General features: G+C 47.9%; 1 protein-coding gene across 1 annotated transcript in view; it reads right to left on the bottom strand.

Annotated features, from left to right (window-relative positions):
• LOC138293928 (vitellogenin-A2-like) overlaps positions 1 to 25,387 on the bottom strand; it is a 124,554-nt gene extending 99,167 nt beyond the window's left edge. The window contains exon 1 of the mRNA XM_069233207.1: positions 25,285 to 25,387. Coding sequence (XP_069089308.1) covers positions 25,285 to 25,387 — 103 coding nt within the window. The remainder of the gene's footprint in view (positions 1 to 25,284) is intronic.
• Between the last annotated feature and the right edge of the window lie 1,595 nt (positions 25,388 to 26,982).

Raw genomic sequence — 26,982 nt, 5'->3', positions numbered from 1 at the left:
CTATCCCAAGCACACCATCAGACCAGCCTGCACACACCTCAACACACAAGGGAAGCTCAGGCAAACATAAGCACCACACATCCCACAGGCACTCACGCAAGCATAAGACACATGCAGACAATCCAACATCCACTGCCTCCACTGTGTCCCCCTCCTCCTCGTCTCCCTCCTCCCTCCCAGTCTAGTCTACACACACACCTGCATGCACTACCTCTACCGCCACTACGTCCCTCACCAGCACACCCACCAGCACACCCCGCTCACGTGCAGTCACCACCCCCACTTCCATTCACACGTCCCCTGTGTCCTCTCCCAGTGTGTCTGTGTCGCCCCCTTCCAAAAAACACACGCAGGCACAGACCCACCCAACAGCCATCCACCTCACAACAGCCCCCAGCGCATGCACCTGCACCCAAAGTCACCAAACGTACACCTCCTACTACCACCACCTCTTCCTCCACTCCCAAACCCCCTCCAGCTACCCGTCCCAGTGTGTCCCAAAAACTTTTCCTGTCCAGCCTTGACCTTTTTCCCACACCTCCCCCCGTCCATCTCAAAGGTCCCGAACTAGCACCTCAGCCACAACATCTCCGGGACTAGTGGTGCCTGTAGTCACAGGTATGTGGAGTGCACCAGCCACCAGGACAGCCAGTGTGGCACGGAGCCACAGCACAGCCAGTCCCCCCCCTGTGAAGCACCAGAAGTTGGCCAGTGCCCGGCAGGAGAGCGGGAAGACTACAGCCACCCAAGCCGCTCCCAGGGGTCACGGTGGGAGTGTGGACTCAGCTGTGACACCTCCAAAGGTAGGGAAGGGCCACAAGAAACCCGGCAAGTCTGGGAAGAGCAGCACAGAAGAAAAGACCGCCATCATCCAACTGCCCAGGAGGGCCCCGCCAGCCCCATCCCCGCTGCCCAGGAGGGCCCCGCCAGCCCTATCCCCGCTGCCCTGGAGGCCACCGCCAGCCCAGCTGCCCAGGAGGGCCCGCCAGCCCCATCCCCACTGCCCAGGAGGGCCCCGGCAGACCAGCTGCCCAGGAGGGCCCCCCAGCCCCATCCCCGCTGCCCAGGAGGGCCCCACCAGCCCAGCTGCCTAGGAGGGCCCCACCAGCCCCAGCCCAGCTGCCCAGGAGGACCCCGCCAACCCCAGTCCAGCTGCCCAGGAGGGCCCTGCCAGCCACAGCCCAGCTGCCCAGGAGGGCCCCGCCAGCCACAGCCCAGCTGGGCCATGAAGGACCGCCAGCCCCAGCCCAGCTGGGCCATGAAGGACCGCCAGCACAAGCACCGCTGGGCCATGAAGGACTGCCAACTCAAGCACCGCTGAACAGGGCACCACCAAATCAAGCACCGCTGGACAGGGCACCGCCAATTCAAGCACCGCTGAACAGGGCACCGCCAATTCAAGCACCGCTGAACAGGGCACCGCCAACTCAAGCACCACTGAACAGGGCACCACCAACTCAAGCACCGCTGAACAGGGCACCGCCAAATCAAGCACCGCTAGCCCATCAGCGGCAGGGGCAATGATGCAACTGGGACCATCACGGGGTGAGTGATGCACTCTGGGCACCAGTCCCCCTCCAGAACCAGTGGAGACATGCATCCACTACCTCTGTCCTTCACAGGTTGAAGCACTCTGGGCACCAGTCCCCCTCCAGAACCAGTGGAGACATGCATCCACTACCTCTGTCCCTCCCAGGATGAAGCACTCTGGGCACCAGTCCCCCTCCAGAACCAGTGGAGTCTGTTATCCACTTGAGAGACTGTGGCTTTGCACTCCCCAGGAGGCAACAGTGGGCAAACCACCCACTGTAGAGACTTGAGAGACTGTGGCTTTGCACTCCCCAGGATAATGCAGTGGGCAAACCACTACTGGAGAGACTTGAGAGACTGTGGCTTTGCACTCCCCAGGATGCAGCAGTGGGCAAAATACCCACTGTATAGACTTGAGAGACTGTGGCTTTGCACTCCCCAGGATAATGCAGTGGGCAAACCACCCACTGGAGAGACTTGAGAGACTGTAGCTTTGCACTCCCCAGGATAATGCAGTGGGCAAGCCATCCATTGTAGAGACTTGAGAGACTGTGGCTTTGCACTCCCCAGGATACATCAATGGGCATGGAGCCCCCTCGTGGATCTGGCTTCGTGCACTCATCCGGCTGAGGTGCCCCCCCTTCCCTTCCACCTGAGGTGCCTGTTGTATTTCTATCTGATGCCCCTGCAGTGTTCTCTCTGTTTTGATCTGGTATCGAGTGTGGGCCTTGCCCATGCTTTTTTGGCCCAGTGGTCCACGGACTATGAATGGTGCAATACCTGGGCTACTATTCTTGGTGTATATTTTGTTAATAGTGTATATATGTATATTTTTGCGTACTGCATTTTAATAGATTACAATGGTTACACTCATTTCCTTTTGTCTTTGCATTCTTCCAGGGGGGTTTGTGGGGTGTAACTATAATGTATAGATATGTATTAGTGTGTGTGTTGTAGTGGGTGAGGGTGGGGGGTGTTGCATGTGTGTGTACCTGTTTTTTGCCCCCCCCTCCCCTGTGTCGTAGGTGCAGTACTCACCGTGGTCTTCGCCACCAGCGTTCGTGCTCCTGGTACAGGAGCAGGAAGACTATTGCAGGTAGGATTTGGAGTTCCGGGTATATGGTGTCCTCCTTCCTCATGGAGTGTGTAGAGGTGAGCGTTTTCCCTTCGAAATTCCTGTTTCCGCCGTGTTTTTATCTGCGGTGAATCTGCCCCGGAAAAGGTGGGGCATTGGCCTGTCATAATAGTGTGGGTGGTACATTGGCTTCCACCTGTCTGTTGGTGGTGACCGCTGCGCTGTTTGTTTGTACCGCCGTGGCGGTCGGAGTGCTAAAGTGGCTGTCTTTGTTGGCGTTTTCCGCCACGGTCGTAATTCAAAATTTTTTACCGCCGGCCTGTTGGTGGTCTTACCGCCGCTTTAACACCATCCGCCAGGGTTGTAATGACCACCTTAGTCAACTTAGTGTTAGGAATGACCCACAACCATCTACAACATGTCAGTCAGACAGACATAGGTAGCACCCAAAAACATATATAGCAATGTGACTCAACCATACATTCATGTCTCTGAGTCTACTGTCACACTTACTGGGGGACAGGACACTGTTAATTGTGCGAAGTTTAGGGGCAGATAATAGGGAAGTGTCACTGCACCCATTGCAGCATCACTCTCCTTGCGCCCCTTAGCACGCCCCTACCACCACCACATGTGGTCGTATCTAAGATAAGGTGCACCATGGCGCAGGGTAGGGGGCAATTGTGTCATAATTGTTGACGGTATTGGGGGCCAATATCTTGGTCCAACCCTGAAAAGTACATGGGGGCCCATCATAATTAATGGTGTGCCCCCTTTTTAATGCCTGGACTGACCAGGCGTAGAAAATATCAGAATGACTGACACAAAGATTTCTGTCTGTTTTCTTTGTAACTTTCATTATTTGGCCCCACTCAACAGGGGAATGCCCCCTTACATACATCATGCATGGCGTAGGCATAATGTTGCCCATAGGCTCACAAAGTGGCATAATGCATGCCACTTTATCACCCTTTCTTCTACATTATGCCTGCACCAACCATTATCTATGCAAAGTGGGCGTTTGCCCATTGGGGGGGTGGGACTGAAGAAATGTCACAATGAAACCTAAAAGAACATTTAGCTTCATTTTGTTTTGCACATTTTAGCGCTTGCTGAGAGCTTGTGTTAAAAAGGGGGCACACCTTTATTTGTTGATGGCCCACTATGTACTAGTCAGGGTTTTTGGCAAATTAATGGGAATAACCCTGAGCAGTACATCAATAGCTTAAAGAATAATGAAGCAGTTACCCCATAATCTGTGCCATGGTGTACAGTGTCTTAGATACAGTGCACACCTGGTGGCGGTAGGGGGGTGCTAAGGGATGCAAGGAAAGTGGCACTGCACTTTGTGTAGCGCCACTTTCCTTAAATCTGCCTCTTGATGTCCTCAGCTTTCACATGACATGCTAAAGTTTTCTTTATGCCCTACTGTCATGCACATGCAAAGGAGGATACAGCAATGTTACAGGTTTACTTACCAACAGGTCCAACAACCTGAACCACCAGGTGATCCAGGAGATCATCTTCCCTGGCAATGAGGTCTGCCCACTAGTGTTTGATCTGGTGGTCTGAGCGCCCCACCTTGAAGATCCAGCATAACTGGAACAGGACCTTCCCCCAGCACAGCTTCCTGGCCTCTGTAGGGTAGCCCATGATTACATGGTAAACATATTGGGGAGGTAGTGGCACACTAACTAAATGAACCCCCCTAGTTCATCTGGATTCATGTGCTGTACCCTTCCCTTGCCAGACATCCTGCTGTCTCCCTCCACACCAACTAATGACCCCAACAAAATATATAATAAGCCTACCTAACTCCAAATACCCCAACAAACTACACAACCCCAAGACTAACACCTGACAATACAAATACAATGATAGGACAATAACACTAAACCAAACTTACAAATACAACAAAAAGGATTGAACAGTGTTTGACCAGGCCCTTTTTGAAAGGTCATTCCCCAAATGTTTTTTCTTCCTCCTCCTGTTTTTTCTGTCCCTTTTTGCTGACGTTAGGATTCTGGGTACTTTACCACTGCTGATCAGTGCTAAAGTGCATGTACTTTCCCTTCTAAACTTGGTATGATTGACTTATACCTGCTTGGCACATTTAATTTACCTGTAAGTCTCTTTTAGTGTGGTATCCCTATACAGAGGGGCCTGTAAATTAAATGCTACTAGTGGGCCTGCAGTGCATCTTGCGCCACCCGCAGAAGAAGCCTTTCAAACCTGTCTCAGGCCAGCTAGTGCAGGGCCTGTGTGCGCAGTTTACTGCCACAGGGATCTGGCATCGAAATCTACTTGCCAGGCCTGGAACTTCCTTTTTACTACATATAACTCACCCCTAAGGTAGGCCCTAGCTAGCCCTATGGGCAGGGTGCTATGTAGGTAAAAGGCAAGACATGTGCCTGGCTGTGTGGCCTGTCCCTGTAGTGGCATACAGCCTATTTGGTTTTTCACTGCTGTGAGTGTTGACTTGCTCATACTATTGCATTGGAAATACCCAACCTTATGTGTAGGTGGTATTGTCTGATCCATGAGGGGTCGCTTAGGTATGTTTGGTATGATTGTAATGCTCTTGAGAAATGCTGCTCAATGGTGTAGGTAGATTTGTTATTACCATTATAGAAATATTGCTTTAGTTCGCTGCTGGCTTAGCATGTGAAAATCACTTTGTGTTCGGCCCGGGGCACAGGAGCGATTCGTTTTGTGCCCCCAGAGCACTGGGTGATATCTGTTTGCTTGTGCCAAGCTACCTAGAGGTAAGCAGGGGTTATCCTGGGTGTGTTACCCCTCGCCCTGACTAGAGTAGGTGGGTTCTGCCTGGCTGAGGTGTATACCCAACCAACCAGGAACCCCATTTCTAACAAACAGCAACAGGTCACAGCACAAAACCCTCAGCAAACACCACTCCTCAATCAGCACCAGCTCCACACAACCTAAGTGAACTACAGAATGCATAGACTGTAAAGTAAAAGTGAAAGTAAATTCACTTTACCATGTGTGCAGCGAGGAAGTCCTGTTACATCTTTTCCTAGGCGTACGCGTTGCATTTTCTGATATGCGTAATTGCTTTCAATGCATGATGGCCATAATTTACATGAAGGCTGACAAAGCCTGCCAACTTGCAATTGACACGCAGAGGCCAGGCGTAATTTTTGTCAATGTGTTACCATATGCATGTATGTGTGTGTGATGCAAGTGAGGACTGATATAGTTTGCAAATGTACCTGTGTATGAAGACTCTTAGCAATTACATGTTTACACGTGTGTACTGAGTGTACATATGGGATGCTACTCACGTTGTGGGTCTACCACACTGTCATGTCAAATCTCTGACTGTATGTTACTATACACAACATAAGATGGAAAGGCCCATGTGCAATACATGTTCAGGCACATAATACCATTAACAAACCTTTAGTAAAGGATGCTGTTGATTAATACCGGCATAAGATCCTGTAAGCCATTTAAATGTGAGTGGACGTATGTGTACACTCTGGTGTATTGTAAGAAGCAGACTTAATGATGCAGAACAACATATGTAACATATGGTTTCCTATGCATGCAAAATGTTGGAGATGGTGTGCTGATAGGTGTCATTGGATGTATATATGTGACGTGACATGTTTTTTTTGTGATGATATATGTATCATGTCTGACAAGTGCTGCATGATACAGTGGTGTGTTTAGGGATTAGACACATACCTGATCTCTAATCCAGCTATTTTATATGTAGGCCATTGTTCCAAAGCTGTGTACTCATATCCGTGTCCAACATGTTTCACGAAGGGACATTTGTAATGGTCATGATAAGTTGTAAATCATCATGTGACAAGTACACATTTTATGATGTAAATTGTACTCATTTGTCCATCTGCAAATTGACAGCAACAAGACTGATCCACCTAACTGGGACATGTTTGGATACATTTAGGTATGTTGTGATAACAACATACATTTTTAAAGCTCAATTACTCAAACATAGATGTTATTGGCTGATTGATTAAATGTAATACAATCTGTACGGCAGGAGTGCTCTCATGCAGTGAAGGCAACCTAGTCATCAGTGCTCCTGTTGTAATTTGAATGGCCATACAGGGCCATTGCTGCATGTATGAACACCAACTCTGTTCAATGTGCGCAATCAGCAGACCCCTGACAGTATCAAGGGTCAATTTAGCCTATTCAGAGGTTTGAGGGGGAATTAGGTGGTGATCTGCCATCCCCATGATGGATCATCTGCACTGAGATGCACAGTCCCCTGCAGACATATACCTGCACATTTGTGATCCCATGGCCAAGTATTTGTTGGTGCCTTTGAGGTACTTATGTCAGGCTTGCCCTATCATATACTAGGGAATGACAGCTTGTTTGTGTAGGACATGCATCATCAGTTCCCATTGTTTCACATTATTTGCCAAGAATTGGTGTGGTTATTCCTTGGATGCTTGGTTAAGTCATTAATATTTTTGTGAACTGTGTATTGTCTTCAGACTCAGGGTAGAGATACTGTCCTCCCTGGGCTTCTCTTCTTGGATGACCACTATAGAAGCCTGGCACTGGTCTAGCAGGAGTATTCACCCCGTCTGACTCTTCTCAGATATCTGCTTCAGATGTGAGGCAAGCAAAGTCGCTGTCAACTTATTTTGTTCCACTGTTACCCCATTGGGCCATGATGCTTTGACGGGCTTCACATCCCTGATGGGTCTTACGATTTCCTCTAGGCAAAGTGCATCTTCTAAGGCTTCTAAGGCTTCCTTTCCTCTGTAGTCACCCAGGAGCTCATCTGCTTTGTTTTTGTGGTGAAATACCTTGCATAATTGATTTTCTCACAGTAGTGGGCAAACATTTGAGCTGTGGTTTGTCCACTACTAGCAAGTTCCCCTGACTCCTTCTGGATGCCAGAACCCATCTACTGCCTCATACCTATTCAGCCAGGCCTATATTTTCCCTGTTCTGTCCCCCATTACATTGATGCTGTGCTGTTTTGCCCTATGGTGCATATTTGCAGCTCCCTGGGCCACATCTCAGTATTAAATTTGCTTCAGGGCTAGGATGTGGGCTCCTTCTGATCCCTCTTCATCAAGTAAGCCGGCCTCAAGGGACAAAAAACTCATATGCAAGAGCCTTAAATCTTAAATTTGTCCCTTTTTAGTTGTTTCCCTTGCGCCATCATGGTGAGACCCACCCTGTTGACTACTGTCAACTGACAACGTGAATGGAGACTCGACAGATGAGCTGTTTCCCTGAAAACATTGGTCTTTAGCGTCTAACATCCGTTCTCTGAATTTTGTCTCTTTAAGGTACCAAGGGCTCAATATGATGTGGGTAGTGTTTGGCCTCTCGGCCCAACCATACACCAGCCGCAGGGGAGAATAGTCAGAAATACCGCTGGTTAAGTTAGTGCCCTCACTGACTTTTAACAGCTGGCGAGTCGGCATGAGATCGTGATCAATTAAAGGTAACCCAAGCTTTACCAAAAGCAATGGAGGGGCAAAGCGAGCTGCTTGGTGACTCACGTTCCGGTATCGGACATTTATGAATCTTGCTATGTTGGGACGAGGGTGTGCTCCAGGCCATCATGACATCATGATGCACCTGGGATGCAGTGTGCTCCCTCCACCTAAAAGATTTCTGGGAGAACACTTGTTTGCTGCTGTTTCAGGATGAGATCATCCACAAACGGGTCCATGGCTGGACCCTTGGTATTTAGAGGTACCACTAGTATCCATACATCATTTCAGCAGGACCAGCTCTCCTGGTCTTCCAACTTCTCTCATGACTGTTCTACTGTGGCTTCACATTATTTTTCATACATGGCCACATGCTTGCGTTTGCTTTCCACAACCTAAGTTAGATTTCCAATGAGTGTAATTTGGTACTGTGATTACTCATGTCAGCTATGAGAAGAGGGAATGACACAATCAAGCTTTCGATGTCATTATTTACATATCCAATTTGGCAAGGGTCTGTGACTTGTTAAAACATTACTTGACTTAGATGCACATTCTGAGATGACTGGGTGTAAAACCAGGGCAAAACAGCACAGCATTGGTCCCTCTATGTCACTATCCTGCTAATACATGTAAATGACACTGAGAAGTATGTTCTCAGTACTCATGTGTGATAGTGTCATTCAGACTTAGCTAGGTTACCTAGCAGACACAAACCTGCCACTGAAGGTGCTTGCTAGCCTTTTCCTACCTAGCCCATACATGTGTACAGCAGTCTCTAGGAATATTTCCTGGATTGCTACAGGCATATGTCAATCCAACACTTGTGTGATATGTGTGTGACAATGTAAAATGTACTAGCCACAGATAATGTCTACATTCCACAAACACATTCATGTGGTTGTCAATTATTTAGGAGATGTTTATTGTTCCTGACTATGGGGCAGATTGAAGTTAAGTGATGCAGAAGCCAGTGAAGGCCCACTCCCCCCCCCCCTTACAATCTCCTTACCATCCCCCTAACACAGCCATATGTGGGTTGTATTTTACAGACTCCACACCATGAGACAGGGTTGGGGGTAATAGCATATGAAGTATTTGACATAATTGATGTACTGTTCAGGGTCGGAGGTAAGATTTAGCCCCTTACCATGAACAGTACTCAGGGTCCCATTGGTATCAATGGTGTCCCCCCTTTAAACCCCTGTTCTCAGCAGGTGTCAAAAGAAGCAGCAGTTTGTGGCACAGTTCCTTTTGCTACATTCCATTGCACTATTTTGGCTCTCCCTCTACTGGCTATACACCCCCTTTGCATACAAAGTGCATGTTGCAGGCATTTTGTGGCACATGCTGTTACAAAGTGGCACAATGTGTGATTTGCACCACTATGAGTTTCTGCTGCTTAGATATTTGCATAGTTAGGCCACATTAGCGTAAGATGAATGACACTAATGTTGCACAAGGATGCCCTAGGCCCTCCTAACTCAGGACCTATGTTACAAAGTTGTTTACAACTGTTGTGGTGTAGTCATGCTTTCTGAGATATGTGCAAGTTACAATTGGTATGACATCCCATGGGACATGTGTGCGTACACAAATATTGTTGAAAATAGCACACACAAGAATAACTTTACGGGCAACGATGGTGCATATCACTGTCCTCCTCCTGTAAGATGTAGGCACCTACACCTTCATTTAAGTAGGCCAAAAGTCTGCTCCACTAAATTTCTGGTCATTTGTGGGCTTCCTTGTAGGACCAATGTGCATCCGTTGTAGGATTTCCAAAAGGTGTCATCACCCATGGCTGGATGCTGTAAACTTGGTCAGCTGCACAGGAATGTGAGGACATGTGTCAATCATGCATATTAATTATGTGCTAGATGCCATGGCCCATATTTGTTTTGAGTGGGATGGTGTATCAGACTTACATCTAGTATGGTGTGTGTTCCTGTTTGGAAGTATGGTTGCATTGGTCTGTAATGGTGCACTTTCCGATCACGGGTTGTGGCTTAGGTACATGGTAAAACAAAAGGATGATGGACAGAATGCTGAACAATGCAAACACTCACCCCAAGTCACAGATCTGGGTTTAATCCATCGTTCTTTTGCTCACCATGCCACCCCAGTTTGGACCCAGCCATGTGCAAATCAGTCTTGATCCTGTTCCTCATGGGAACAGTCCAGCCCGAACTGCCAAGCCAGGTCCTCCCTGGACCGGAAACAAGCATCCTGGGACTAGTTTCAGGGATTCACCCTTCATCAGCCAGGCTAGCTTGAATCCAGTGGCACAGTGAGCAAGGGACCCACGTCTGGGTATACCCTTCCCACTTTGGGCAACTTTAGCAAAACAAAAGGATGATGGACGGAGTGCTGAACAATGCAAACACTCACCCCCAGTCACAGATCTGGGTTTAATCCATTGTTCTTTTGCTCACCATGCCACCCCAGTTTGGACCCAGCCATGTGCAAATCAGTCTTGATCCTGTTCCTCATGGGAACAGTCCAGCCCGAACTGCCAAGCCAGGTCCTCCCTGGACCGGAAACAAGCATCCTGGGACTAGTTTCAGGGATTCACCCTTCATCAGCCAGGCTAGCTTGAATCCAGTGGCACAGTGAGCAAGGGACCCACGTCTGGGTATACCCTTCCCACTTTGGGCAACTTTAGCAAAACAAAAGGATGATGGACGGAGTGCTGAACAATGCAAACACTCACCCCCAGTCACAGATCTGGGTTTAATCCATTGTTCTTTTGCTCACCATGCCACCCCAGTTTGGACCCAGCCATGTGCAAATCAGTCTTGATCCTGTTCCTCATGGGAACAGTCCAGCCCGAACTGCCAAGCCAGGTCCTCCCTGGAACGGAAACAAGCATCCTGGGACCGGTTTCAGGGTATCACCCTTCATCAGCCAGGCTAGTTTGAATCCAGTGGCACAGTGAGCAAGGGACCCACGTCTGGGTATACCCTTCCCACTTAGGGCAACTTTAGCAAAACAAAAGGATGATGGACGGAGTGCTGAACAATGCAAACACTTGCCCGCCAGTCACAGATCTGGGTTTAATCCATCGTTCTTTTGCTCACCATGCCACCCCAGTTTGGACCCAGCCATGTGCAAATCAGTCTTGATCCTGTTCCTCATGGGAACAGTCCAGCCCGAACTGCCAAGCCAGGTCCTCCCTGGACCGGAAACAAGCATCCTGGGACCGGTTTCAGGGTTTCACCCTTCATCAGCCAGGCTAGCTTGTATCCAGTGGCACAGTGAGCAAGGGACCCACGTCTGGGTATACCCTTCCCACTTAGGGCAACTTTAGCAAAACAAAAGGATGATGGACGGAGTGCTGAACAATGCAAACACTCACCCCCAGTCACAGATCTGGGTTTAATCCATTGTTCTTTTGCTCACCATGCCACCCCAGTTTGGACCCAGCCATGTGCAAATCAGTCTTGATCCTGTTCCTCATGGGAACAGTCCAGCCTGAACTGCCAAGCCAGGTCCTCCCTGGACCGGAAACAAGCATCCTGGGACTAGTTTCAGGGATTCTCCCTTCATCCGCCAGGCTAGCTTGAATCCAGTGGCACAGTGATCAAGGGTCCCACGTCTGGGTATACCCTTCCCACTTTGGGCAACTTTAGCAAAACAAAAGGATGATGGACGGAGTGCTGAACAATGCAAACACTCACCCCCAGTCACAGATCTGGGTTTAATCCATTGTTCTTTTGCTCACGATGCCACCCCAGTTTGGACCCAGCCATGTGCAAATCAGTCTTGATCCTGTTCCTCATGGGAACAGTCCAGCCCGAACTGCCAAGCCAGGTCCTCCCTGGAACGGAAACAAGCATCCTGGGACCGGTTTCAGGGTATCACCCTTCATCAGCCAGGCTAGTTTGAATCCAGTGGCACAGTTAGCAAGGGACCCACGTCTGGGTATACCCTTCCCACTTAGGGCAACTTTAGCAAAACAAAAGGATGATGGACGGAGTGCTGAACAATGCAAACACTTGCCCGCCAGTCACAGATCTGGGTTTAATCCATCGTTCTTTTGCTCACCATGCCACCCCAGTTTGGACCCAGCCATGTGCAAATCAGTCTTGATCCTGTTCCTCATGGGAACAGTCCAGCCCGAACTGCCAAGCCAGGTCCTCCCTGGACCGGAAACAAGCATCCTGGGACCGGTTTCAGGGTTTCACCCTTCATCAGCCAGGCTAGCTTGTATCCAGTGGCACAGTGAGCAAGGGACCCACGTCTGGGTATACCCTTCCCACTTAGGGCAACTTTAGCAAAACAAAAGGATGATGGACGGAGTGCTGAACAATGCAAACACTCACCCCCAGTCACAGATCTGGGTTTAATCCATTGTTCTTTTGCTCACCATGCCACCCCAGTTTGGATCCAGCCATGTGCAAATCAGTCTTGATCCTGTTCCTCATGGGAACAGTCCAGCCCGAACTGCCAAGCCAGGTCCTCCCTGGACCGGAAACAAGCATCCTGGGACCGGTTTCAGAGTTTCACCCTTCATCAGCCAGGCTAGCTTGTATCCAGTGGCACAGTGAGCAAGGGACCCACGTCTGGGTATACCCTTCCCACTTAGGGCAACTTTAGCAAAACAAAAGGATGATGGACGGAGTGCTGAACAATGCAAACACTCACCCCCAGTCACAGATCTGGGTTTAATCCATTGTTCTTTTGCTCACCATGCCACCCCAGTTTGGACCCAGCCATGTGCAAATCAGTCTTGTTCCTGTTCCTCATGGGAACAGTCCAGCCTGAACTGCCAAGCCAGGTCCTCCCTGGACCGGAAACAAGCATCCTGGGACTAGTTTCAGGGATTCACCCTTCATCAGCCAGGCTAGCTTGAATCCAGTGGCACAGTGAGCAAGGGTCCCACGTCTGGGTATACCCTTCCCACTTTGGGCAACTTTAGCAAAACAAAAGGATGATGGACGGAGTGCTGAACAATGCAAACACTCACCCCCAGTCACAGATCTGGGTTTAATCCATTGTTCTTTTGCTCACCATGCCACCCCAGTTTGGACCCAGCCATGTGCAAATCAGTCTTGATCCTGTTCCTCATGGGAACAGTCCAGCCCGAACTGCCAAGCCAGGTCCTCTCTGGAACGGAAACAAGCATCCTGGGACCGGTTTCAGGGTATCACCCTTCATCAGCCAGGCTAGTTTGAATCCAGTGGCACAGTGAGCAAGGGACCCACGTCTGGGTATACCCTTCCCACTTAGGGCAACTTTAGCAAAACAAAAGGATGATGGACGGAGTGCTGAACAATGCAAACACTTGCCCGCCAGTCACAGATCTGGGTTTAATCCATCGTTCTTTTGCTCACCATGCCACCCCAGTTTGGACCCAGCCATGTGCAAATCAGTCTTGATCCTGTTCCTCATGGGAACAGTCCAGCCCGAACTGCCAAGCCAGGTCCTCCCTGGACCGGAAACAAGCATCCTGGGACCGGTTTCAGGGTTTCACCCTTCATCAGCCAGGCTAGCTTGTATCCAGTGGCACAGTGAGCAAGGGACCCACGTCTGGGTATACCCTTCCCACTTAGGTCAACTTTAGCAAAACAAAAGGATGATGGACGGAGTGCTGAACAATGCAAACACTCACCCCCAGTCACAGATATGGGTTTAATCCATTGTTCTTTTGCTCACCATGCCACCCCAGTTTGGATCCAGCCATGTGCAAATCAGTCTTGATCCTGTTCCTCATGGGAACAGTCCAGCCCGAACTGCCAAGCCAGGTCCTCCCTGGAACGGAAACAAGCATCCTGGGACCGGTTTCAGGGTATCACCCTTCATCAGCCAGGCTAGTTTGAATCCAGTGGCACAGTGAGCAAGGGACCCACGTCTGGGTATACCCTTCCCACATAGGGCAACTTTAGCAAAACAAAAGGATGATGGACGGAGTGCTGAACAATGCAAACACTCACCCCCTGTCACAGATCTGGGTTTAATCCATTGTTCTTTTGCTCACCATGCCACCCCAGTTTGGACCCAGCCATGTGCAAATCAGTCTTGATCCTGTTCCTCATGGGAACAGTCCAGCCCAAACTGCCAAGCCAGGTCCTCCCTGGACCGTAAACAAGCATCCTGGGACTAGTTTCAGGGATTCACCCTTCATCAGCCAGGCTAGCTTGAATCCAGTGGCACAGTGAGCAAGGGTCCCACGTCTGGGTATACCCTTCCCACTTTGGGCAACTTTAGCAAAACAAAAGGATGATGGACGGAGTGCTGAACAATGCAAACACTCACCCCCTGTCACAGATCTGGGTTTAATCCATTGTTCTTTTGCTCACCATGCCACCCCAGTTTGGACCCAGCCATGTGCAAATCAGTCTTGATCCTGTTCCTCATGGGAACAGTCCAGCCCGAACTGCCAAGCCAGGTCCTCTCTGGAACGGAAACAAGCATCCTGGGACCGGTTTCAGGGTATCACCCTTCATCAGCCAGGCTAGTTTGAATCCAGTGGCACAGTGAGCAAGGGACCCACGTCTGGGTATACCCTTCCCACTTAGGGCAACTTTAGCAAAACAAAAGGATGATGGACGGAGTGCTGAACAATGCAAACACTTGCCCGCCAGTCACAGATCTGGGTTTAATCCATCGTTCTTTTGCTCACCATGCCACCCCAGTTTGGACCCAGCCATGTGCAAATCAGTCTTGATCCTGTTCCTCATGGGAACAGTCCAGCCCGAACTGCCAAGCCAGGTCCTCCCTGGACCGGAAACAAGCATCCTGGGACCGGTTTCAGGGTTTCACCCTTCATCAGCCAGGCTAGCTTGTATCCAGTGGCACAGTGAGCAAGGCACCCACGTCTGGGTATACCCTTCCCACTTAGGGCAACTTTAGCAAAACAAAAGGATGATGGACGGAGTGCTGAACAATGCAAACACTCACCCCCAGTCACAGATCTGGGTTTAATCCATTGTTGTTTTGCTCACCATGCCACCCCAGTTTGGATCCAGCCATGTGCAAATCTGTCTTGATCCTGTTCCTCATGGGAACAGTCCAGCCCGAACTGCCAAGCCAGGTCCTCCCTGGAACGGAAACAAGCATCCTGGGACCGGTTTCAGGGTATCACCCTTCATCAGCCAGGCTAGTTTGAATCTAGTGGCACAGTGAGCAAGGGACCCACGTCTGGGTATACCCTTCCCACTTAGGGCAACTTTAGCAAAACAAAAGGATGATGGACGGAGTGCTGAACAATGCAAACACTCACCCCCAGTCACAGATCTGGGTTTAATCCATCGTTCTTTTGCTCACCATGCCACCCCAGTTTGGACCCAGCCATGTGCAAATCAGTCTTGATCCTGTTCCTCATGGGAACAGTCCAGCCCAAACTGCCAAGCCAGGTCCTCCCTGGACCGTAAACAAGCATCCTGGGACTGGTTTCAGGGTTTCACCCTTCATCAGCCAGGCTAGCTTGAATGCAGTGGCACAGTGAGCAAGGGACCCACGTCTGGGTATACCCTTCCCACTTAGGGCAACTTTAGCAAAACAAAAGGATGATGGACGGAGTGCTGAACAATGCAAACACTCACCCCCAGTCACAGATCTGGGTTTAATCCATCGTTATTTTGCTCACCATGCCACCCCAGTTTGGACCCAGCCATGTGCAAATCAGTCTTGATCCTGTTCCTTATGGGAACAGTCCAGCCCGAACTGCCAAGCCAGGTCCTCCCTGGACTGGAAACAAGCATCCTGGGACTAATTATGGATTAAACCCAGATCTGTGACTGGGGGTGAGTGTTTGCATTGTCAGCACCCCGTCCATCATCCCTTTGTGTTGCTTAGGTACATGGTGACTGTAATTGGAATTTTTGTCTGACAGTTCACCCATAGCCAAATGTGTGTGGTGTTCTCTATTATTAAGACAGGGCCCACATTTACAATGCCCTAGAACCTCCGTGCATCACATTAGCCTCATTTTCGTAAACACTATTGTGGGCCAACTATGCAAATTTATCACAGTACAATGTTTGCAAAGTGCCACTACTTATGCAGTGCAACACTTAGGGGGTCATTCCGACCCTGGCGGTCCATGACCGCCAGGGCCGGGGACCACAGAAGCACCGCCAACAGGCTGGCGGTGCTTCCAGGGCCATTCTGACCACGGCGGTAAAGCCGCGTTCAGAAAAGGGGAACCGGCGGTTTCCCGCCGGTTTTCCCCTGGCCCAGGGAATCCTCCATGGCAGCGCTGCTTGCAGCGCCGCCATGGGGATTCCGACCCCCTTCCCGCCAGCCTGGTTCTGGCGGTTTACACCGCCAGAACCAGGCTGGCGGGAACGGGTGTCGTGGGGCCCCCTAACAGGGCCCCATGTAGATTTTCACTGTCTGCTTTGCAGACAGTGAAAATCGAGACGGGTGCCACTGCACCTGTCGCACCCCTGCAACTCCGCCGGCTCCATTCGGAGCTGGCTTCCTTGTTGCAGGGTCTTTCCCGCTGGGCCGGCGGGCGCCCTTTTGGCGGTCGCCCGCCGGCCCAGCGGGAAAGTCGAAATGACCCCCGCGGTCTTTTGACTGCGGAGCGGTCTTTCGACGGGGGAACTTTGGCGGGCGGCCTCCGCCGCCCACCAAAGTTGGAATTACCCCCTTAGTGTACATTAGCAACACATTATGCCTCTGCAAAGCATTGTGTGTGCACAGGGTGTGTCCCCCCAATGGCCTAAATATAAAATGGTGCAGAGAAATAGAAGAGGTTCCAAAGCATACTTTTTATCTTCTACTTTTGACGCCTGCACAGAGAAGAGGTAAGTATGGGGCACACCATTGCTTTAAAAGTGGCCCTATGTACTGTGCAGGATTTTCACCATAAATTTGGCATTTATCCTACACAGTCCATCAATGGCATCATGGTTTGGCATATATTGACTACAGCACACACATGTTGGGTGTAAGGAGTGCTAAGGTGCCCAAGTGAAGTAGCAACTTTTCTGACATGTGGCCCTTAGTGCCTTCACTTTAGACCTTTGCCCTAGAAATACCTTCCTGGAACAAAGTGTTGTTGTTGGAAATTGCTGGCTGGCATACGTATATGCATGTGGTTCATATGCCCAGTGTGGGACAGTTATATGGGATGTATTATGATGCATGCATGATTGTTCAGAGAGCTGTGGGACAGGACAGGGCATGCTGTGCTTTTCAGCAGTGACCTACATCAGGAGTCCAGCCCTGCTAAGTTCCATGTATCCTCATTCATCTGCATTTCTGACCTCTTCCTGTACATTGTCAGTAGTACATCTGGCACAGTCCATTGTTGGTACCCTTGTATCATGATATAGGGATGTGGGATTTATCTGTATGTTTATTGGTGTGCTGTGAGGTGCCCATTCCTGCACATGATCTTTCATTGATGGTGATGTTGTATTTTAATGTGTGCTGCACTATGCACCACACAAGAGAAAGTTGTACACAATGAGTATATCTATTATATTTAGGTGATATGTAGATGGTGATGGGACCACTCGGGTGGCAATAGATATCAGTGTTGCCTGAGATTTCTACAGCATAGCAAATGTGGGGCAGTGACAATATGTGAATTGCTTGACGTTTGAATGTCCAATGCAAATCCCATAGCGATTCCTTGGTTACGTGTGTCCGATCTGTGTTTTGTTGTGAACCTGTAGACACATGTAGTTGTTTGAGTCCAGCTTTTGAATTCATAGGGGTCATTGCCCCACCTATCTGTCCAGTGATGTGTCAGTCAGGAGGTGCCAGTGAGTTATAGATATGGGCATATGTGAGAGTGATGTGCATTGCATGCAGTGTAGTGTGGCATGTAGCGTATGTGTTGTGGTTTACACATCTGTGTTTCCCTTTCCATGTCTGCTTGATGTTGTGTTTGTATTGTTTGTACTACAAGTATTATGTATTGTGTGTATTATGATTTGTATGGTATATTACCTACAAGTAGGCTATTGCCATATTGTCCATCCTGGAATTGTTGGTTTATAGTGGAGTACCTGAAGATATAAGCACCATGGACACTTCTGTGTTATTTTGCAAGGATGTTTGTGATAATTTTACGGTGGTCCACAATGGCCTGCACATTGATGGAGTGGGTATGTTTTCAGTTCCTGTAGAGGTGTTTAGTTAATGCAGGAGGGACAAGTTGGACATGGGAGCTGTCCATTGCACCCAGCACATGCGGGAAGCCAGCAATCTGGTAGAAACCTTGCTTGGTCTCCTGCTGCAGTTCCTGGGTGTTGGGGAACCAGATGTGGTGGAGTGTGAGTCTGACAGTGGCATCCAGAACCTTTGTAAGGAAGGCAGAGCAGATGGTTGTGAGATCCCACCCATTTGTGCCACAGTCATCTGGAATGAACCTGATGCCAGCAAGTGGAGGACAGCCAGGATTTTGGTCATGGGTGGAATTGCTGTGTGACTCTACACTCTTGTTGTGATGTCTGGTGGAATGTGGTGGAGCAGCCATACAATGGACTCCCTCCTCAGACAGTAGAGTCTGATCGTCTCATCTTCTCTGTGGACCAGGATGCTTGTACGTTGATGAAAGGTCCAATCCCATCTTCCACGCTGCATTTGTGGCTGCTGTGGTGGGGTTTGCAGTTGCTGCGGTGGTGCTGGTAGCACTTGGCACTGTCGCTGTCATCTTCTACAGGTGCCAAGCTGTAGGATCAACACTTCCATGGTGTCCAGTTGTTACAATGCTTCTTCTGTGGATTTCCCTTATGCAGTAGTGTGTGGGTCTCATTTTAATGCCTGGTCTGACCAGGCATTAAAATTGTGCTGATAATCGGACTTAGCATAATTATTTTGGAGCAGGTCCTTTGCGTGCGTCATTTTTCCATCGGGTTCTAAATTTGGTGCTAGCATCCTAGTGTCATTTTTTAGGAGGGAACGTCTAACTTGCATATCATTGTCATTAAATGGCACAAGGTGAGGTGGTGCTCCTAAAAAATGGTGCAAAGTCAAAGATTCTGATGCTAGACTGCCCTACCGTCAAATTCCAAAGATGCGGTTAAGTTAGCACCACTTTTGTGTAAAAAAATGGTGCAAATCCAGCACTAAATTTTCACAATTCTGTGCCTAAATACACCAAGGCCCATCAGGAATCTCCAAAAAACCTAAAGAATGCATATGTCCCCATCAAAAGGATACAAGGGTGAAGAGTAAAAAGCAAATTAAGGACAAAAAAAATCATAAAATGTAATTAGGGGCAAACAGTAAACAACCAATGGAGGTAAAAAGTAATGAAGGTGTCAGCATATCAGAAGTCTTCTTACAGAATCAAGTATTAGCCAAAGCAACATTCAGCTAAGAATTTGGGGAAAGTTAGAGGATGACAGTTGTCCTTGGTCTCCTGAACATTAGTTGCACCATGGATGAATATGATTCTCTCAAAGTCTCTCTGTACCTTTCCAAGGTTGCTTTCTCAAGCACTCTAAGACTAAGACAATAGCATACCTATTTTTAACCTAACAATCGCTCAGCACGAAATACCTAAAATGAAGTGCCACATTAGCAGATAATGGAAAACCATTTCTTATGGTCTTAAATTAAAGGCCTAGTATTGCTAACTAAAGTAATAATTCAAATGCACATTTAGTTCATTTTAACTTCTGCAATACATTGAATCATGAAATGTAAGTTATTCTTTGTTAGTTTAAACTTCATGTTACAGTTAAGGCAAAACTAAATAAATTATTAACACATGCAAATAAATATGATGGAGTACTACATTTATTCATGTAAATTAATGACATTTAGCATAAATGTAAAATAAACTGTTATTGTTTTACGGGTAAACGCTCTCTAGCAACATGGGATTGGGTTCAAAATCTCCATAAATTATTACATTTCAATAAATACGTTTATACTACACAATATTTATCATCTATCTATATTCAATATCACATTAGTTCACATACCATGTCTAGAACACGGTCACATTTAGATCAACATTGTGACATCAGGGGTTTTAGCAATCCATACTATTCCAGCTTTGCAAGAAGAGTAGATTAAGGCAAATGGTGTCTGCATGTAAGATATAATATACCAGAGGTACTTGTTTGAAGAACTGCAAATTATTTAAGAGTTCCATCGCCTTGCAATTTCACTGAAATAGGCATAGTCTTACTCCCGTAAATCACCCCTAGTTAAAACAAATGTCAATACTTTGTAATACCAAAGAAGCAAAAGCAATATTCCACTATGAGTAACGGATGAAAAATGCTGTTGACCTAAAAGAGTTCCTTTTATCAATATCTTCCTTTTGATGTAGTAGACCTTGAGATTGCCCCAACAATTCTCAGCAAATAGCAGCAAACATTACATTACCAAGCCTTCAGGCACATTACATAAATAACAGGGGCATATTAAAGAAATTAATCTGGGAGATCAATCAGCAAAGGAAGTACATATGTATATGAAGGTATTTATACAGCATGAACCTAGCTGGGGATCAATGGAATGCTGAATCCTAGTTAGAGTCCAGGAATATGTTTGAAGATTGTTCACGTTAATGCACATAGGTTTGTATTATGCAGAGTAATTGTCCTATTTTGAGAGATAGAGGCCCATATTTATACTTTTTGACGCAAAACTGCGCCGGAGCAGTTTTGCGTCAAAAATATTACAGCCGGCTAACGCCATTTTGGTGCGCAGTGCGGGCGTCATATTTATACTTTGACGCACGGCGGCGCAAACAACAGGTGGGAGTCATTATTTTTGGCGCACACCGCGGCATCAAGTCGTAAAGGAAAACGACATTAACGCGGCGGAAATGATTGTGGGTCGATTTACGACACCGCAAACCAGATATGCGCCATTTTTTTGGATGCAATAGCGTCAAAAAACACAGCGAACACAGCCATTTCACCTCAGGAGAGCCAAAATGGATCCCAGATGCCACTACAGACCCCAGGAAGATGACAGCAGACCAGGAACCAGCCAGGAGGACCCACACAAGAACCAGGACACTTTTAAAAAGAAAAGAAAGTGTCGCTTCAGTGCAGAGGAGCAGGAAATCCTGGTTAAAGAGGTGACGGAACACCAGCACCAACTGTTTGTCACATCAAAGTTGCCAATCAGTAGGAGAGAGGCTATATGGCAGCAAATTGTCGACGAGATTAACAGTGTGGCTGAAGTACGCAGAACAGTCATAGAGTGCAAGAAACGCTGGCATTACTGCAAACGCAGGACCAAGCAAAAGATGGCCAGGAACAGGAAGGCAGCACTGCAGACTGGAGGAGGGGAGTCCAGCACACCAGGAGGCCCTGGACCACATGGAGGAGATGGTCGCAGTCGTCATCCCTGAGGAGATCGTCACAGGGATTCAAGGACAGGACAGCGCAGACTACCAGGACACAACGCACATGCAGGGTAAGTCGCATGGGGAATTAAAATGCAATAATGTCAACTGTGAGCAGGGGGGGGGATACCGACCACTAAATGCATGGAAGTCATCTAATACATGGAGTGGCATGGGTAAAGGGGCGCGGCAGGGGGGCATGGCCCGTTCTGTGAAGACCTGGGGCACACCATTACACAAAACCAACAACAGTCCCATAGGAGCATGCTGTCATGCCAACGATGGAGCAAAGGGAAAGCCACAACAGGAGGGAAGGCCACAACGTCAAACTGACATCCCTGCACACGTCAGCCACCATACCCCCTACATTAACTAGGGCCCTGTTAAATACCTCTAGCCATACTGACAACTGGAATGTAACTGCGACAACAGTTGCCACTACCACCTCTGCTCTGTGTGCAGCTCAAGTAGCCAATGGCAGTAACCTCCCCATGGATCATACACACCTAAATTAGGGGGTGAGGATGACAACTGCAACAATCTCCTGAAACAAGACAAAGGCCCAAGTACACTCAAATGTCAATGCCCATAGTTGTCACAAACATCAGCCAAAGTAAACAACAATAGGAGCGACACAGCACTAAGGACACACCCATGCTGCATATGTCAGGGTCCATCCTGTGCCTGGGTAACAAGGCAACATCACAAATGTCATACTGTTCAGACAACAGCATTGAGGAGGGGACACATGTAACTGGTCACTGAAATACACCTGCACAGACAAAGTACGAAATAGGACACTGATACGACTATCAGGGCAATCCAATGTAACACACATTACCCAACATCAGCAGGACCCATTAACAATGTCAACATCCATATTGGGTCATAACATTGCCATGCATAGGATATGCCACATGTCAATTACATATAAGTCGATGTGAACGATCAGGGATTGGGGCAGGTCTTGATAGTTAAGTGTGCTGCCAGGGCCATCAGAACACCCACAGCCAGTGAAAGGTCTCACCATGAGAATGGATATACACGGAGGGTCGAGTAGGACAAGAAGGTGGCAATTCTCTATTTGGCATAAAGCAACACCTAGAGGCGATGAGGCTGACAAGTCTAATAACTCAATATTATACATATGACACACAGGTGTGCCTTAGGCCTGAAACAATGCCCATCTGAAGGACTGGAGATATTAACACAAAACAAGATCACAAAGTGAATTCATCAAAAGGCAGGCACATCACATCAAAATTGCCACAACACAGACACACTAATTGTACCCTGTTTCATTGCAGAGGAAGATGGATCTCCTGCTGATATGCTTGTCCCAGATTTCCCTGATGACATGGATGACGAGCCGATAAATATTCCCCAGGAGACTATCCAAAAGGTCCTTGAAACCCTCCAGACCCCACCTTCAGTCACAAGGAGGAGCACAGAACAAGCAGCCATCGCAGAGGATCCACCCACCACCCCAATTGTAAGACCTGCCAGCTCCAATACAGCTGAGGACTCAGACAACACTGGCACCAGCTTTGAGAGAACTGTAGTTGGAGTACAGCGGGAGCTGGCCAAGGAGGTGCGGGTGGGGATGCAAACTATGGCAGCCAGCCTTGAGGGGATGCATTCATGCATGATGTCATCTGCAGATCAGGCAGCAGCTATGCAAGCCCTAACATCTCTCTTGCAGGAACTCCAGAAAACCCAGAAGGAAATCATCACAGCTGTAATACAGTTGACCCAACACCTACAACAGCAATCCTGTCAACGCGTGCACAAATGCAACATTGAACCCCTCAGGGCCGACCTGGCTGCCTACCATTGTGATGTGGCTGCTATTCTCAAGAACCAGCAGGCCCTCCTTGCAGCAGTACTGCCCTTAAGACCTTCACAGGGAGCAGCCACCGGGATGTCTGACTCCACGTCTTCCAACACTGAGGTGTGTGTTGCCCCTCTACAACCAACAACAACAAGGACAAAGCAGGCAACACAAACATCAGAAGAAGAAGACATGGAACAGATCACATTCACAAGGAAAATGACCCGGAAGCACTAGTCCCTGCCACATGGCCAACTATTACCAAAGTCCTGCACTTTGTAACTTGCCAGTCTTGCAACAACTGTACTCAAGCACTGTTCTGCTAACCACTGTATAACTTGTCACCCAGCCCAGTGATTGTCTCTCTCCTACTCATTGGCTAAGTCTGTCCCTCTGCACTGTCTGAAATAGCAACCCCAGCATGATAAAGCATTTTGGTAAACCCTTGTGTTGGATCACACTGGAAGATATCACTATAATGGACTCACAATCATGGACAATGTACACATAGCACTACAGCACTTTTCAATAAATAGCACTTACACAACAAATGTGTCTCTGGGTAATGTGACATATCAACTGCGCAGTAGAAAATTGAAATGTTCCTACTGTCAAATAACGTAGCTTGTCAATACAACTGTCCAGATATGTAGTTAGAGAAATCTGCACAGTGACCATGATTGCATCATACTCTGCCCATCCTGAGGGAATAATCTGATGAAGTGAGAAGCCATACACCACCATGCTGTGTTGGACAGAAGAATGCTTCCTCAGGGGATAACTAAGTCATAAAATAGTGCCCACTAAATGTTGTCAACATGCAAAAATAACACAATAAACATGCCACACTAATGTAAGTAAATACAAAAAAAAGTGCACAAATGAAGGTGTCTGAGTTACAATACAAATAGGTAATCATGCCGAACTGTGTCACAAATGATGTATGAGGGTCATGCAGACAAGAATAGAAGATTGCCAATGAGAACTCATCTTATAAGGGTGTGCATGATCATCACACTGCAGTCAGACCTAAAACTGTTTCCCCAATATCAAGTCTGGAAGCACTGTTAGTGACTTTGAAAACACACTTATCAACAGAAACACATTGTCATCCATATTAACTGTGATTGGTGGTTGCAACAAAGGGTAGACACTTTGCAAGGTAGCTCTGGGTACCTGCCAATCGTACAGCTCAGTTGGGATTTGTTTGTAGCATTGGACACAGATATTATAGTACAAAAGAGATGTACAAGGAATCCAAACCCACGATCAAGTACCATTCAACACATACTATTAAGGGGTAACCAAATATTTATTAAAAGCTAACCATAGATGAGGAAACTGAGGGAAAAACTTACCTACCCTAATCTACCCTGACTACTCATTACCCACAACTGTCCCTAACTAACCTAAGCTACACTTACTTATCACATGTAACGAAACGTTCTAAACATCTACTCCCCACCCCCCTTATGAGACGGGACACATTGAGAACAACACATACTAACCTAAACACATACTATACTATCCTAAACAAATATATTTTTTTTTTGTAAATGATTTTTTAATGTTTTTGCTTTTGTTTTTTTTTACACACAAGAACCCCAACATAGCCAACACATGTATTAAGTCAAAAAAGAAACAAGCAGGACCCCCTACCCCCACCCACTAACACTGACTAAACTAACAGCCTATACTAACCTAACACTAAGCCCCCTAAGCCCACTAACTATAAGAACAAGGAAAGAGGAGGGAGGGGAGGGTATCATGTCCATCGAATCAACAGTCTAGAGGTTGGCCCTCCGGAGGGTCCTCTTTATATCCTTGACCCGCCGTTTAATGTGCCGCACGTCCCGGCTCAGGTGGCTCACCTTGCGCAGCACTTTGTCCATCTTGTTTTCAAGTCTATTGAAGGCTACAGGGTCAACAGATGGAGCAGTGGAAGTCTGGGTACCGGTGGAGGAGGTCTGTGTGGGCTGTCCTGCACAGGTGCTAATGCTGGGGCCAGGAAGTCCAGCAGATGTAGATTCAACAGAGGCAGCTGTGGGTGGGGCCACCTGCCTCTCATTGGTGGTTGTTTCTGCGGTGGCTGTGGTGGGCACAGTAGGCCCACCCTGTGGGAAGGCTCGCCATGCCCCGGAGGCACGTTCATGGCCATATCGCCGCTCCAGCCTCCGGAACCCCGACTCCACCAGCAGGATGTGCTGGTATCGCATGGCCCGACGCTGAAATTCACGGACCTGGTCTGGAGTCATGTTAGCTGCTATGAAGACAAATGCAGATATGCCACATTAGTAACTGCATTGTGTAAAACAGCACAGCAAGTTAATCAGACATTACATCTACTGTACTTCTAACAGCTCATATCACGATAAAGAGCATCGAATGTCCCTGAGGAAGTACATGGCAGGCCAGACAACAAAGGTCACATCACACAAAGCACATTCATAACCCACAAGAAGGGTAACAACTGACCTTGACTTGCAATCTGAGTTCCAACAGTTAACATCTAAGAATCATGCTGCATATCCTCCACCAAGAGCTGGGCTACAAATGTCAGTGTACGGAAAGCAAAACTAAAGCCACATGGTCTGCAAGTTGTAACTGGACTTTCCAGTATGGTACCAAGTGCCAAACCTGAGTGTGTATACTAGTATGCAACCAAACTGTCACTTATTCACAGGTATGTGTAACATACTGGTAGCATCAGTACTAGGTACCCCATTCACAAACCCATGGCCGTGTTTGAGGGGGGGCGGTGGATACACAACTATAATTTGCCAACAACATGTACACCGAGGAGTGTAAAGGCTAATCCAAACATGTTTGTCTCTACAGACACACCACAGGTAAGGTCTATCTACAATTTGGAGTCAGCAAACCCTTGAGCACTCATAGGGTCAGACATGTCAGGAAAATCAGAACTTAGTACACAACATATCCTTCCAGTGAGGCCTGACTTACATCAGACACAGAGTTGCTAGAACACCCATGATCATGAATTGCATGCACACCTAGGCCATTACACTCAGGTTCCACAGACTTGATACACTACATGTGGAAGTACATGCTGCTAGGAGGTTCTACCTACTGTTTAAAACTTATGTAGGTAAATAGGGAAGCAGATGTCTATTGGGAAGCTATTAGCTCCACCAATCTTAGAGAATGTGGGTCTGACAGGCTGACTAAATAGGGGCTGACTTCCATTGCGACTCTTGGTGATACAAGTGTCAGAGACATGACTATCCCCTGTACTCACAGTGGGGCCTACAGAGATGTCCTACAATCCCTACATGATACCATTGGATACGCCTTGGCTAACTCCAAACATGTGAGAACTGCATTCCCACTCATGGAACAAGTGAAAAACTTGCCCACGGCATCACACCTTGCTATGGTTCCAACTCACACGAGCCAATAACCAGCAAACCCAACACATAACAGACATATCAACACTTACTGTAGTGGTCGGGGTCCTCAAATGTCGCCACCTCTCCCACAGTGTAGGGCGCCGGTCCACCTGCAAGGCATGGAAGGAAGAAATGTGCTCAAAATCTGTGCACAGTGCAACATTTTTAGTACCATTTACAATGTGTAGGCTGAATAAGTAAATGGCAGCCATTCAGACATGATGGTACTGCATCTGATATTTCACGGCCAACTTGTACATAGCATGGGTCTCCTGTGACAGTTACACACATATCTGCACACATACATTGCCCCTAACTATCATGTGGTTGCAAACTTGCCCCATAGTTGGTGAGCACTAATAAATATGGAGTGTAATCGTCTCATCATGTGCATCCAAAAG

This window comes from Pleurodeles waltl, chromosome 4_2, assembly GCF_031143425.1.
Source record: "Pleurodeles waltl isolate 20211129_DDA chromosome 4_2, aPleWal1.hap1.20221129, whole genome shotgun sequence".
Taxonomy (NCBI): Eukaryota; Metazoa; Chordata; class Amphibia; order Caudata; family Salamandridae; genus Pleurodeles; species Pleurodeles waltl.
The sequence above is the reverse complement of the archived record's forward strand: the minus strand, read 5'-3'. Positions and strand labels throughout refer to the sequence as shown.